This window comes from Lycium barbarum, chromosome 5 (genome assembly GCF_019175385.1).
Source record: "Lycium barbarum isolate Lr01 chromosome 5, ASM1917538v2, whole genome shotgun sequence".
Taxonomy (NCBI): Eukaryota; Viridiplantae; Streptophyta; class Magnoliopsida; order Solanales; family Solanaceae; genus Lycium; species Lycium barbarum.
The window spans coordinates 7884648-7900673 of record NC_083341.1 but is presented as its reverse complement, the minus strand read 5'-3'; the positions used below and the strand labels follow the sequence as shown (position 1 = coordinate 7900673).

The window sequence follows — 16026 nt, the reverse complement described above, 5'->3', positions numbered from 1 at the left end:
GGGTTTCCCCAAACTTTTTCAGCAACACGGATTTGATTTCATCCTCTTCAACATCATTGCCTTTTATAGCGTAGGTGTATAAAGTCACGTGTTCCTGAGGGTCTGTTGTGCCGTCGTATTTCTGGATATCCGACATCTTGAACCTCTTCGGGATCAATTTCGGAGCCACACTCGGAGGAAAAGGCCTCTGAATATACCTCTTCGAATCCGGTCCTTTCAGAATAGGCGGAGCCCCCGGTATTTGGTCCACCTGAGAGTTATATGTTTCCAGCCTCTTTTCGGTCGAGTCTACCCGTTTCGCCAATGTTTCGAGCATTCTCAGAACCTCGGTGGACGAACCAGCTCCGGACCCATTGCTCTCAACCATCCGCGTCTCATCCCTTCTGGGTTCAGCAACACCCTTTGCCTTCTCCGGGGTCGTTTTATCACTTCTGTTTTGCAACTGGGCTATTGCGATTCCTTGTTTGGCAATCGCTGCTCTCCGTTCTTGCAATATTTCAAAAATAAAACGTAAGTCAATATTATCATCCGGGGTATCCGGTACTTTCCGGCCTTGTGTCCGGGACAAAGTAATTGAATTGTGAGTATTTAAAGGATCAGTGGCCGGCGGGGCGGCATTCTCCTGATTCACGGTGTTTTGCCGGTTGAGGCCCTCCCTCGAATTAACGGGGTTCGGGTCAGCAGGATTTGCTGGTAATCCTCGTGGCCCACTGTCTTCATTTTCGGCCACAATCTCGTTGTTGTTGACGTGACCAAATTGTTCACTGTTAGTCATTTGGTTCGTTTTCACAGAGACTAACAAAAGGTATTCTTTATTCTGACGGGTAAGGTAGAAATCAAGATCAAAGACCACTATTATCCTAGCCCCACGGTGGGCGCCAAACTGTTTACCCCGAATTTAGGTAATCAATTAAATTTATTAGTGAGGTATAAGATATATGGTTGAACTTTAATCTATTTGGTTGAAAAAAGATATATATGGATATGCTAAGAAGAAGTGAATAATAATCGATGGTTTGTACTAAATATATGTATTTAATGATATATGAATATTGTTAATCGAATAAAGCTAAAGAGCAGAACACGGAATCCGGACCAAAATCAGAGAATGGAAGGGGGAGATTTTATATATTTTGCTATTACAATGTTCTAGAACTCAAGAAGCCAACCCCTGAAAGTAAAATAATGTCTCCTATTTATAGCTTTGCCTTATGGGCCTCTTACAACATAAAGCCCTTTTGAATAAAGAAAAACCCTAAAAAGGATAAGGTTGGGTCGTACGGTCTGACACTCGTACGATTGGCAGTACAATGTGGCAGAACGGTATTGACGCATGACAATTGTGTAACGGATCACCCGGACCAACGGCCACGATCAACCGAGTCAACAGCCACGATCAACTCGGCTATGGAGAAACCGGACCAAACGATGTCCTTCGCTTTCTTCGGTTCAAGCACTCCTCCGGTCCCGAAAGAAAGTCTTCATGCTCGTGCTTGTTTCTTTCTTCCCTCGGTCTCCGGTCTTACCGGTTTAGCATATATCCGATTTTTACCGTATACACGCTTATCTATTGTTATTAGGTTGTTAGGGTTAGTTTATCTAGTAGATTTAGTTCGTTTGATTTGAATTAGTTTGACTGACTTATCTAATCTTTGATTACAAGATCAGATTCGACTGCTAGGTTAGTACCTTTAACTTTTGTAAAGTTAGTTACAGTTACATTATGATGGTTATCATTCACTAAAGTATTACTTGATTGATCTATGCTCAAATTAGACCTTTACTTGTTTCATCTTAAAAAGAATAATGATTCTAATTAGTACGAGAATAGACATTTCATTTTCACTTTAGCTGTGTATTTGACTTCGACTTTTTTGTTTTTCAAGAACCTGCATATATAGAGAGTATTGTAAATAATAAGTTTATAGTTGAAAATAATAGAAAGTTATTGAAAATGAACTCTTAACATAATAAGAAAATTATTCGATTCTTCAAAGTTCAAATGATAATAGTGCAAAATAATTCCAAAAGATCAGTCTCATTTTTCTATACGCATAAAATCGCTAAAAGAGAAGTTGGTGAACATCATGGTACTCATATCTCATTTTGAGATATGCTTGAATCAGCCAAAAAAGACCAATAGCATACATACATGCTTACTCAAAACCACATGTAATTTAGTTTTCTAATTATCAACATTTACACAAATGTGTTAACATAATTATTTTCTTATTTCTTTTGCAAAGGTCACTTTACTTTTTCGAGGGAGGTACGTGCACATGAATTAAAAGTATAAGAAAAACGACATAGAGCATTAAATGAGATTGATTTATCACTATGTCGTTTTAATTAATTTTATGATATATTGTTTAATCTATTACATAAATTAAAAGAGAAAGAAAGAAAGATTTTTCTGAATTTATGATTTAAATCATGTCAGAGCATTTGTATGAAAAAAAATTTAAAACTTGAAATCTTAAACATGTTTTTTTTTTTGGCAATAGAATGTAAATATTACCATACTAACAATTTGTTTACACCTAAGGAGCACCTAACACTTAATCACCAGTTGGTGTCATGCGTATTAGGCCTCGAGGACTAGTTACATATTTTTGCCAAAAATCTGCACATTTCCTGGCTGTTTTGTAGTCTCTAAACATGCTAATTCTCTCCCTAACTGTCATCTTTATCTGTTGCATAACAAACTCTCTATGTACAATTTGCCCTTTGAAGATTTTACTGTTTCTTGCTCGTCATATATGGTATATCACTGCCCCATATCCTGCTGCTACTATTTCTCGTTTAAACTTGCTCCATCTCTTCTGCTTGATTTGTTGTAAGTTTTGTTGAACACTTCCTTGTTGCACCTTAATCCCCATCCAATCTTGTGCTTCAGCCCACAACTCTTTGGCCCAATCACAGTCCACAAACAGGTGCACCGCAACTTCCTGTTCCTGCGCATCGCACAACACACACTTATCGGTCTCACACTCAATGCCCAGTCGGTTCAGCCTTGCACGTGTTAGTAGTCGCTGCTGCACTGCCAGCCATACCACCACTCTGTGTTTAGGTAACAAGATCTTACTCCAAATCAGGTCAGCGTCTGCCATTTTTGGCCTGTCGCCAAGTAGTGCAAGATATCCCCTTGTCACAGAATATTTACCGCTGTTGGTGAGGCAATACCTATCGTGGGAGTACCAGCTGATCATTCGCATTTTAATCTTGTGGAGCTGTTTCCAGTACCAACTAGATTCTTATTTTGGAATGTGATTCCAAAAATCTGCCTCGTCCTTCATATAAATGCCATGCACCCATCTTACCCACAATTGCTCCTTGCTATGCATAAATTGCCAGATTAGCTTTCCAATAGTTGCTATATTCCACAATCTACAGTTCTTCACGTTCAACCCACCCTGTTTCTTTGGCCAGCAGAGGTCCTGCCACGCTACTAATGCAATTTTCCTTCCCTTCTCTTTATATCCCCATAAGAACTCTCTACATTGTTTGTCCACTCTTTTCAACACACTCTGAGGGAGTAGGAATACTGATCCCCAGAAATTATATAGGGAGAATAACACAGAATTAATTACCTGGATTCGACCTGCATATGATAGGTGCCTAGTTGCGGAGGCCCTCGTCTTCTCAGTGATCTTAAGGCATAGCTGGTGGCATTCCATCTTGCTCCATTTCTTGTGAGATAGTGGCAGCCCAAGGTATTTTATTGGGAAAACACTTTCAACAAATCCTGTAATCTCTAGCAGCCTCTGTTTAACGTTGTCTTTTACCCCTGCTATGAATATACTTGAATTATCGTTGTTTGCACTTAGACCGGTGGTGTCCGAGAAATACTTTATAGCTTCCATTACTCTAGTTACCGAGGCCTCTGTCCCTTTGCATACTATTATTAGATCATCAGCAAACGTTAGGTGGGTGAGTTGTTGTTCTTTACACATTGGGTGGAATCTGAAATCAGGTAGCTTGCTCATCCTTACCATGATTCTTGAGAAATACTCCATAACCAGGACGAAAAGGAGGGGTGAGATTGGATCACCTTGTCGTAGGCCTCTTTTTCCTTGAAAGAATCCGCAACCCTCTCCGTTAATTTTGATAGAGAACCAAGGTGTAGTCACACACTCCATCACTAATTGAATGAATTTTGGAGGGAAGCCAAATCCCCCTAGCATCTCTCTCACAAACTCCCATTTAACCATGTCATACGCCTTCCGCAGATCGATTTTCATTAAACACCTTGGAGTAGTTTGTCTGTTGTAATGCCTTAATAGGTTGTGGCATATAAGAACATTTTGGACTAGTGATCTTCCTTGTACAAATGCAGCCTGTGTAGGATTCACTATAGTTGGTAAGACCTTTTTTAGCCTACTACATATCAGTTTAGAGATGCATTTATACAAGGCATTACAGCACGCAATTGGCCGAAATTGACTGGCCTGGACTGGTTTCTCAATTTTGGGGATGATTGATATCATAGTGGCATTTATTTGCTTCAGGATTTTCCCACTTGCAAAGAACTCCAAGATAGCTTCACAAACCTCATCACCCACTATATCCCAAGCTGCTCTAAAACATCCCCCTCCATATCCGTCCGGGCCTGGGCTTTTGTTGGCCTTGATGCTGAACATCGCTTTCTTAATCTCGTGCTTGTTAAAAGGCTGAAGTAACCCCCATTGCTGTTCTACTGATTCCGTAGGACCGTGTGCAAATATTTTGTCATCGGCTGGTTTCCTTGGTCCTCCTGCGTCACCCAAGAGTTGTTGATAATACCTCACAAACACCTCTGCTATTTGTGCTTGTTCATGTTGTCGCTGCCCATGTTCGTCCTGAATCTGAGTGATGGTTTGAATCAGCTTCCTCTTCTTAATCACGGAGAAGAAGTATTTGGTATTATCGTCTCCTTGCCTTATCCACGTTACTTTGCTCCTCTGTAGTAATAATGATTCTGCCAAGAAACTTGATCTTCGGAACTTAACATTTAACTTCTTTTCCTCCCTCTGTATAGCATCATTCAATGGGGTCTGCTGCAATTGACGTTGGACCCTCCTCAATGCCAATCTATTCTGGTTTACCTGCTAAATCAAGGTGCAGAAATTTCCTTTGTGCAACACTCTTAGCTGTCGTTTTAGTGCCTTCAGTTTGCACACTACCTGGAACATCTTACAACCCCCGAAAGGCTGGCTCCAACACGTTTGGATGATATCCCCGAAATCTGGGTGGGTGCTCCATAAATTACAATATTTGAAAGCTTTCACCTTTATAGATGCGGGTTGCAAACTCTGAACCACTATAGGTCAATGATCGTTGATCCCCTCTGGTAGTACATGCGCAGTTATATGTGGCATCTTATCCACCCACTCACCATTAACTAACACTCTATCAATTTTTGAGAAAATCCGAGCAGCCTGTTTATCACTCCAGGTATATTTGTTCCCTGAACTGTCCATTTCCTCCAAACCACAATTATCAATACAGTTTTGGAAAGCAGTTACCTCAGCTAGAGTAACCGGATTTCCTCCCATTCTATCTTCTCGATGCAGCACGGCATTAAAATCACCCAATATTATCCACGGCTCCTTCCGATTCACACTTAGATGATTTAAATGATCCCACAACATCTTCCTTTCTTCTTTTACATTATAGGCGTATACAAATGTTGCCACAAACTCAAGTTGCATAGGAATGAATTTTATCCGACATGTGACAGCTTGTGCCATCTCCTGTACTATATCAATATCAAACCAGTCCGGCCTCCATATGATCCATATCCTTCCATTATAATGGGATGCGTGATTACTATGGTGATGCCAGCCATTGAACATACTATCAGCCATCATATTAACCTTATTGGTTTTTATTCGTGTTTCTAACAGCCCAACTTCCTGTTCATTGCAGAGGAGTCGAATCTCCTTCTGCTTATTAAGGCCATTTAGGCCTCTTACGTTCCAGCTTAACAACTTAACCATGCCCTGAGGGGTAATTTTTAGTCCCCTCAGTTTGGCCAGCTTGCGTGGCTTGCACTTCATTTTCCTTTCTAGCATTCTCCAGTGGCTGAAACGAATTTGCAACCGGCACTGTATTTGTTCCACTTGTGGTGGCTAGAACCAACCTTGCGTCTTGATATTGCCTTCTTCCTACCTGTTTCCTCCATTTTCCTTGTTGGGGTAGGTTACTCCCAACGTGTTTCCCTGCACTTCCTACCAACTGTTCCTGGTCTGCTTCAGTACCGTTGCTCTCCTTTGTGGTGTTTTCCTTGAGTTGGAGTTCCACCTTCTTCTCATTCGCCTTATTCCTTCTACAAATTTCAGCCGTGTGCCCATACTTTTGACATATGGAGCACATTGATGGTTTCCAGTCATACATCACCTTCTGCTCTATAACCTTCCCCCTTTCATTCCGGAAATATATCGTATCTGGCAGTGCACTCCCAATTTTCACTTCAACCAACAGCTTTGCAAAATTTAGTCCCACCTTCTTCTCCGTGTTCTTGTCGACCATGAGCGGCTTCCCCACAAGGCTCCCTATCTTGCTTAGGCCCTTTGCACTCCAGTATTTGAAGTCGAGTGCAGGCAACTTGATCCAAATTGGAACCGAATACAGTTCCTCTCGCGAGAAGTCCATATCAGCATCCCATGCTTTCACTATCAGTGGCTTGTTGTCGAAGTGGTATATTCCACCTTGGATAACTTCGTTTTTCCCTTCAGCACTGTCAAATCGCACCAACATTATTCCATTCTTCAACATTGCTATTTTATTAATTCCCCATTTCCCCCATTGTCTCTGAATATAGCCATTAAGCACTGAGAAAGGTGGGTGTGCTCCAATCACATAGCATACCACAGCATTCTTCCAATATTCAAGCTCAGAAGTGATGTCGTCCTCCTCAATTTCCACTATGAGTTGATTGCCTTCACTAGCCGGCCTTATATAATCTAGCTTAAATCCCGCATTTAAATTTTTTTTATGTCAAAATTATCCCAAACAGAGGCCACCGAGTCATTCGCCTCCGTCAGACCATCTGGGTTCGCCTCCGTGCATTCCACCTCATCCGCCCATGATTTCCTTCCTTCACTCACCTGGGAGTAGGTGATGTCTATCCAATCGAGTATACTCTCCCTATCCACCGCTACTTTGGATTTGTGAGGACTGTGAGTAGTTTTATTCTGGCCTAGATCTATCACCAGATTCGTTTCTAGCTACTTCCTCTGCTCATTCATGGTTACATACACCACCTTAGTACTTGTGATTCCATGATTTGTGTTTACCCCTAGATTAGGTGACGTATCTCCCTTATTTCCCTGAGATCTGATCGGAATTGGTCCCGATTTTTCAATCTCACTTATTGCCCTAGTTCTCAAAATCCCTGTTGTCGGACCTGTTCCTCGAACTGTTTTCGTTCCGTTATTCCTCTTCCCAGAGTCTCCTTGTTGTGTTGCCATCATCCCGTCGCCCTTTTCCGGTGGATTCGTAGACTTGTTCTTCTTACCCATGGTGTTGCGTACGATATGCTATCGTGCACGGAGAGGAGCAAGTCTATCCATCCCTCCTTCTATGATAATCATTTTAAGTTTCCTTCTTAAACATGTTATAACATGTGTTTTCATAAAAATTTCTTATTAAAGGTAAAACAATTTTTTTAGTTAAACTACTTATCAATACATTAATGTGTCAGTTTTAAAATAGATTAATAAAATAGTAGTGTTGCATGAAGTAGCAGAAGGAAGGGAATTGTAGCCAGAAAAAAATCGTGGTAACCTAAAACTTCTTATGTTTTTTCCTCTAAAAAAAGTAATGAGTTTATATATGATATCTCTTGTGAGGTTCTGACACTCATCACTTGTATTTCATTATTGAATGGTCAAGTGTCAAGCCATACCCCAAATACCAGGCAATACGCCTATGGCTATGGCAATCCTATAAAAAAGAAAGTATGTGATGCCCACGAAATAAATGAAAAAAAGAAATCGTATCGACAAAGACTTGAAAGGTGGAAACAAGATCAGATATAATTTTGATCATTATGAATACATCTAAAATCTGGCCACAAAAATGCAATGGTATAGAATACATTAGAGTGGTATACATAATTTTGCCAGTTACCCACTTTCCACCAGGTCCTTTTCACTTATTAACCCTTTTTCTCTTCTTTGTTTTCACCACTCAACTTGTAACAATACCCAATTCGTTATCTTCCAATAATATGATCATTTTTCACGTGTGAATTGGAGAAAATTAAAGTATATCATTTATGGGAAGGCTGAAAAATAAGAAGAATATAAATATAGAAGAAAGTCAGAGTAGGGACCTATGTGTAATTTAGTAGATTGATTAGTGAGTTAGTTAATTTGCTACATAGAAGTTAGTGTGGGAGTTAAGTTTATATATACATAACTACATGTACATATCACTACATGGTTGAATAAGAAGATATGTTTTCTCCCAAATTTTCTTAAATGATAACTACTTCAATTTTCTTCCTTGCTTGGCTTTGATTATCTGATTTCCATAGCTGAATGCTTTAACATGGTATCAAAGCGTTACTGTTAGATCGATTACATTCAGTAGAATCAAAAATCAAAGTAAGAACTTAGTTCTACTCGATTTGAGTTCGTTTTTTTTAGAGTTGTTTTTTGTTCAGAATCCTTCGATTAAAGCTAAATTCAGGGTCTGGAAACTCTGTTTTACTCTTATTTCTGCAATTTCCAGTTCAATTCGATTAGATTTGTGATTTCTAGTACAAATTGCTATTCACAATGACGAACAATGAAGAAAATGTTTCTGGTGAAACAATTGGTGTTGGAAATGGACTAGCAACTGCTTCATCTATGACAGAGCGAGTTCATCACAATCATCCTTTGTATATTCATCCATCTGATATGCAAGGTTTGGTTCTTATCTCACTTAAACTTCAAGGATCTGAAATACTAATTGTGGAGTAAATCTATGAAACTAGTCTTAAGAGGAAATAACAAATTAGGTTTTGTGTTAGGAACCTGTAAGAAATCCTATTATGATGAAGATTTGCATGAACTCTGGGATAGATGTAATGCTATAGTTCTAGCATGGTTTGTGAACACTGTTTCAAAGGATTTAATTAGCACTGTGATATATGCTTCTGATGCACATAAAGTCAAGGAAGACTTGAGAGAGAGGTTTGACAAAGTCAATGCATCTAGATGTTTTTATCTCCATAAAGAGATTGCAACTCTAACTCAAGGTGTGAGTTGAGTGTTAGTTTACTTTTCTAGGTTGAAAGAATTATGGGATGAATTTAAGGCATTAATGCCTCCTCCTGGTTATGGATGTCCTGAGTCTAAGAAATATGCTATACACTTCCAATCTCAGAAGTTATGGCAGTTTCTCATGGGCCTTAATGAGTCTTATTCTCATGTTAAGAGTCAAGTATTGATGACTATACCTACTCCAAATATCAATCAAGCATATGCTATGATATTGAATGTTGAAAGTTAAAGGATCAATCAGCATGGCAGTCGGTTTAATGTTCAAGTTGAAAGCAGTGAACAAGCAGCTATGCTTAGTAACAGGTTCTCTAACAAAGGTTTCAAGCCTAAGAACCACTATGAGAAGAATCACTATAAGAAGCCTGCCACTTACCCCAGACCAAACTATGCTTATGTTGACAAGTCTCAGCTCTAATGTGATTTTTGTCATCTAAAAGGACATGTAGCAGACTTCTGTCCTAAGTTTCATAGATATCCTGCAAATTACAAGTTCAAAAAGAAAGGTGGAAATCATGCCAACAATGCTTCCACTAGTGGCAATGGTCATCCAACATCTGAGTCACAATATCAGCCTCAGAGTTATTCTCAGAACTTATATCATCAGCAACCTCACTATACTCCACAAAATCCATAAACTCACTCTCAACCAATTTAACCTCAACCAACTTAATCTCAACCTATCCCTAATCCTACTCTCTCTATTCCCTCTATTCTATCCTTTACACCTGATCAATACTCTCAGATTTTATGCTAGACAAAGGAAAAGGAGTGTCACCTGCTGCCAAAGCTGCTACTCATGCTGGTACCACAGGTGCAGGTATATTTACTGCTCTACTATCTAGTATAGATGATTATAACTGGATAGTTGATACAGGAGCAACTAATCACATGGTTCATAATGAAAAATTACTCAATAGGCTTAATGCTTTGACTGATATATCCAAAAGCAAGGTACATTTACCTACTGGTGAACAAGTCACTATCACTAAAACTGGTGATACTTGTGTGTTCAAAAACAAAGTATTACAGGATATGCTATACATTCCTGAGTTCAAATACAATATGTTGTCAGTTGCTAAGATCACAAAGGAACTCAATTGTTTTGCTGCATTCTATCTTGATTTCTGTGTATTTCAGGAACTCTTCACTGGGAAGGTAATAGGGATTGGTAAAGCAGATGATGGCCTATACTTACTAATGGAAGATCAAATATTGATGGATGATAAGTTGGTATTTTACTAACTTATCTCTTCTTTAATCTTATATTTTTGCTATGTTTGCTTGAGAAAATAGTGCATTTAATATCGTTTACATCTATTTTACAGGTTTTATGTGATTTAGAAGTGATCGGAAGAAACCAAGTGAAAATTAACTCAAAAAGAGGCCAAATGGGACAGTTTTGCAAAAACGGGCCAGATCTGCAAAAACGGGCAGAATTGCAAAATCTGAAAAATGGGGCATAAAAGAGAGGCTTAGGGCAGAAAACATTTTATCTTTGGCAGCTCCCACAAGTTGGAGGCTAGGGTTCCTACAAAAATGTTCTCTCTTCTTTTTAATCCTTGTTGATAGAAATCTCTTGGTGACAATTAAGATTGATACTCTTGTTGTGCTTATTTATTCATTTGCATTGTTCTTAATCAAGTAAGTTTTTGCTATTTTAATTATTCTTGTTCATGAATGTTTTCAAGGGATTAGCTAACCTTTGAACTCGCCCATTTACTTTGTTTGAAACTCGGAAGAGGAAGAACGGAGTTGGGATAGAATAATTAACATGAATTTGGGGCGTTAACCCTCATCTAATGGAAGTTGACCTAGGAATAGGCAATACCACTTGTAGCCATATTCGGGTGTTCTTAATGCTCCTAATTGCTTGAGGGATCTTCAATTGGGTAGTCTAGTTAATCTTCGGAAGAAGTTAATTTAGAGTCATTATCCGAGGCTAAATAACATAAACTTGCTATTATTTACAATTCGTGAAATAGATTGGATCGTTACTTCAGAAGTAGTTTCCCTTCTTCCATTCTTGTTGCCATTGATCAATTTACTTGCTTTGTAGATTAGAATTTATATTTCCATATTTTATAAAAACCTTATCAAAAACAACCATTGATGCGTTCGGGCATAGCTATTGTTAGTGATAATTCCTAATCTGCTTAAATCACCTACATATTGTTCTCTGTGGGATTCGACCCCGACTCATAGTTGGGTAAATTATATTTGCATACGACCGTGCCCATTCTAATTAACTCATAGAATGGGCACGGTCGTATGCAAATATAATTTACCCAACTATGAGTCGGGGTCGAATCCCACAGAGAACAATATGTAGGTGATTTAAGCAGATTAGGAATTATCACTAACAATAGCTATGCCCGAACGCATCAATGGTTGTTTTTGATAAGGTTTTTATAAAATATGGAAATATAAATTCTAATCTACAAAGCAAGTAAATTGATCAATGGCAACAAGAATGGAAGAAGGGAAACTACTTCTCAAGTAACGATCCAATCTATTTCACGAATTGTAAATAATAGCAAGTTTATGTTATTTAGCCTCGGATAATGACTCTAAATTAACTTCTTCCGAAGATTAACTAGACTACCCAATTGAAGATCCCTCAAGCAATTAGGAGCATTAAGAACACCCGAATATGGCTACAAGTGGTATTGCCTATTCCTAGGTCAACTTCCATTAGATGAGGGTTAACGCCCCAAATTCATGTTAATTATTCTATCCCAACTCCGTTCTTCCTCTTCCGAGTTTCAAACAAAGTAAATGGGCGAGTTCAAAGGTTAGCTAATCCCTTGAAAACATTCATGAACAAGAATAATTAAAATAGCAAAAACTTACTTGATTAAGAACAATGCAAATGAATAAATAAGCACAACAAGAGTATCAATCTTAATTGTCACCAAGAGATTTCTATCAACAAGGATTAAAAAGAAGAGAGAACATTTTTGTAGGAACCCTAGCCTCCAACTTGTGGGAGCTGCCAAAGATAAAATGTTTTCTGCCCTAAGCCTCTCTTTTATGCCCCATTTTTCAGATTTTGCAATTCTGCCCGTTTTTGCAGATCTGGCCCGTTTTTGCAAAACTGTCCCATTTGGCCTCTTTTTGAGTTAATTTTCACTTGGTTTCTTACGATCACTTCTAAATCACATAAAACCTGTAAAATAGATGTAAACGATATTAAATGCACTATTTTCTCAAGCAAACATAGCAAAAATATAAGATTAAAGAAGAGATAAGTTAGTAAAATACCAACTTATCAATGGATCCTTCTGTTAAAACACTTTGCAGTCAAGTTCTGGAGTTATTGTCGGGTCCACTATATCTAGTAATCTTGTTAGAAGTGAACATGTAAATAGTCATACCTTGAATAAGACTTGTGAGCTGTCTTCTCTGTGGCATATGACACTAGTCCATGCCCCTCTTAGAGTGTTGAAGAAAATAAGCAGTCTTACTAATAGGCAACTGCGGCATCCTCTATGTATTGTGTGCCTAATTGCTAAACAAACAAGATTGCCATTCTCATTAAGTCAATCTTACTCTTCATCTATTTTTGATTTAATCTATGTGGATGTATGAGGACCTTACAAGATTCCTACTCATGATGGAAAAGGGTATTTTTAACCATTGTTGATGATCACTCTAGACACACATGGTTGTTCTTAATGACCACAAAAGCTGATACTCTAGTAATTCTCAAGGAATTCTTTATCATGGTTAAAACACAGTTTAAGTGAAACATTAAACGTCTTAGGTCAGATAATGATTCTGAGTTTCTCAATCATCAAGTGTCTGCCTTATTGAAGGAACATGGTACTCTTCACCAAAGTTCCTGTGTTTACACTCCTCAACAAAATGGTGTAGTTGAAAGGAGACACAGATATATCTTAGACATTGATAAAGCCTTAAGATTTCAAGCATCCATTCCTCTTAGATTTTGGGGGGATTGTGTCTGTACTACTGTCTATCTATTGAATAGAATACCAACTGTCGTGTTATAGAACAAGTCTCCTTTTGAAAAGTTCTTTGGTAGAGTCCCTTCCTTGGACCATTTGAGAGTGTTTGATAGTTTACGTTATGCCACAAATGTCAAGTGCACAGATAAATTTTCTCCTAGAGCTTTTCCTGCTATTCATTTAGGTTATTCCTGTTCTCAGAAAGGTTATGTCCTGTTTGATTTAACTTCTAAAACACTATTTGTCAGTAGAGATGTTCATTTTCAAGAAAGTGTTTTCCCCTTCAAACATCAACATTCAGCACCCTCACCACTATTTCCTGTTTTATAGAATCCTCTTACTGATGATGACGATTTTCTCTCTTCTTGTGATCCTATCCTTCCTGAAGCTGTTCTTCCTCTTCCATCTAGCCTTTCTCCCTTTTTTTTTTGAACCGTTGGATCATTTCCTTCCTTCTAGTGCCCATGTGGCTGATCCATCATCTCACCTGTCTTCTCCTCCTTCTGTTTCCCTTCAGCCTAGAAGATCCACTAGAAGATCTAAACTACCTGTTTGGATGAGTGACTTCTATATTCCTACCAAGGATGTTCCTTCTTACCCTATTTCTTTCTATGTATGTTATGATCACTTATCTCTATCCAATAGAGCCTCTTTAGCAGTTTTTTCTGCTATTGTTGAACCTACATCTTTTGCTGAGGCTAGCAAAGATTCTAAATGGGTGGTGTTGACACCTAATTTTTGACCTCCTGTAGTTTATTTTAATCACTCGGTGTCCCCTGGATAATGAATAAAATGAGCTGGGCATCTTGAAAGAGCTAAATGATTTTTATAAATTGTCCAAGTCAATCATATTTCACTCCTTTAAATTGATAAAAGGGATTTTCATGCATCATAAATTAATGAGTATTTTCATGATATTTTATGATATTTTATTAAATTTAATTTAAAAATAATATTAAAAAAAAAAAGAGGGAGAGGGGTTTTCATTTATTTGATTATTTAAAATTGTCAACTTTATTGTAAATACTTTATTTCCCTTTTAAATCTGTGATGTTTGATTAATTTAATTAATTAGCTATTCAACCCTTTAAACTTCTGATTTTACATAATTTGCATGATTTGCCAAAACATGGGCATAATTGCCCATAAATATTTTTAATTAGGCTAATTATTTAATTAAGTGATAATTATGGAAAAATTGATCCTATTGTATAAATATTTTTTTATGGCCACAATTAAATTAATCAGGTCATGATTTAAGGAAATTAGAGTTAGTTTTTGCAAAATTAGCCTACTAATGGTTTTACTTGAAATAATAATTTAAATTTAATTTCTAAACTTACTAATTAGGCCAAGTATGGCCATAATTGAAATGACCAGCTGAATTAAAATCAATTAAGGCCAAAATTGGCCATAATTGAAATAATCAGCTGGGTCAAGATTCACTATGGGCCATGTTCGCAACTGTGAGCCCATTCATATAATTTGGCCCATTTTACACTATTTTTATGAAATAAAATGAATAGGTCCTAAATTTGTCTAATTAATATATTATTAATTTTAATCCTTTAATTATATATATATATACATATATATGTATACTAAAATAACGGGGCCCTTATTTCCTTTAGATCTAGACCGAGTCTAGCCCAAACCAGGCTAAGACCCGAACCAAATCCTTTTTTTTTTAAAGAGAGAGAGAGAGAGGCGTTTAAGGGGGTATACCCCCCCCCCCCTTCTCTCTCCTCTCCTCTTTCTTGACAAACCTTAATCGTCGCCTCACCTTCTCTCTCTCTCTCTCTCCATGACAAAAATGGCAAATCTGCAGAATATAGCAGTCGCATGCAGCTTTATTGTGCCTATTTTGATGAAAGCATTTAATATGGTACGCGAAATCGTGATTTTAAATCACACATGATAATGAATCGATTTTTTTTACACTTTATTTTTACATTGTTATGCTGAAATTTACCAATATTTTTTTTGTACTGTGCTTAAATTCTATTGGTTGAGTTGGGAAGGTCGGATCGAACCAATAAAGTTCAGAACTAACCATTCATTTGAGGAGCCGTGTGAGGCGTAGATCTAGTCTTGAAAGGCATTTTTGTAGGAATTACATTAGTCCTGCATCGTTTATTTGGAAGTTTTAGGTGATTTCTGGGGTTCTATCCCTTTTACAAAAATAGTTTTCGAAAAGGATGGAAAAAGTAGAAAAAGGGAGAAAAGGGATTTTTGAGAGAAAAATCTGATTTTTCTTTAAGTTTAAAATTTTTGAAAGGTTTTCCGAGGTTAGAAAAGATTTGGAGAAATCCAAAGGGAGGCTAAACTTTGAATGTTAAGCCTTCTTTAGTAAAATTTTAAGGCAACACTAATTGTGAGGTCTTTTCCGAGTCAAATTTTTTATTTCATCTCTCTTTTTTGAGTCTGTGTGGTTGGGTTGAGAGTTTTGGAAGCACTTAGGGCTTTCAAATTCGTTTTTGATCAGGCTGCACCACAAAAAGGTAATGCTCTCTCCTATTTATTTATTTTGGTATTTTTTCAGTAGTAGCCTATATGTTAATAATTCATTAATGTTGTTTATTTGTTGACTTGCCTATAATTTAGTTTAGCTTGTGTATTAAACAAATATTAGTTAAGATATAGATGTGGAGGTTGTCCCTCTTTATTTTAAAAGTCATGTTTGACATTAATAAGTAGCCTTTGTGATAAAGGTTGAATGTGTGTGTCTAAATAATAAAAGAACTGTTTAAACATGCTGAGATAAGCTCCATATATTCTCTTATATGTTGAAGTTGCTACCTTTTGTT

At 37.5% G+C, this 16026-nt stretch overlaps 1 protein-coding gene across 1 annotated transcript; it reads right to left on the bottom strand.

Annotated features, from left to right (window-relative positions):
* Positions 1 to 5970: 5970 nt before the first annotated feature.
* LOC132639151 (uncharacterized) lies at positions 5971 to 7502 on the bottom strand. Its single transcript, XM_060355633.1, has 2 exons — positions 7278 to 7502; positions 5971 to 6948 (listed from the first exon to the last, which is right to left on the bottom strand). Exons 1-2 carry the CDS (start codon positions 7500 to 7502, stop codon positions 5971 to 5973), a joined length of 1203 nt encoding a protein of 400 aa, XP_060211616.1.
* Between the last annotated feature and the right edge of the window lie 8524 nt (positions 7503 to 16026).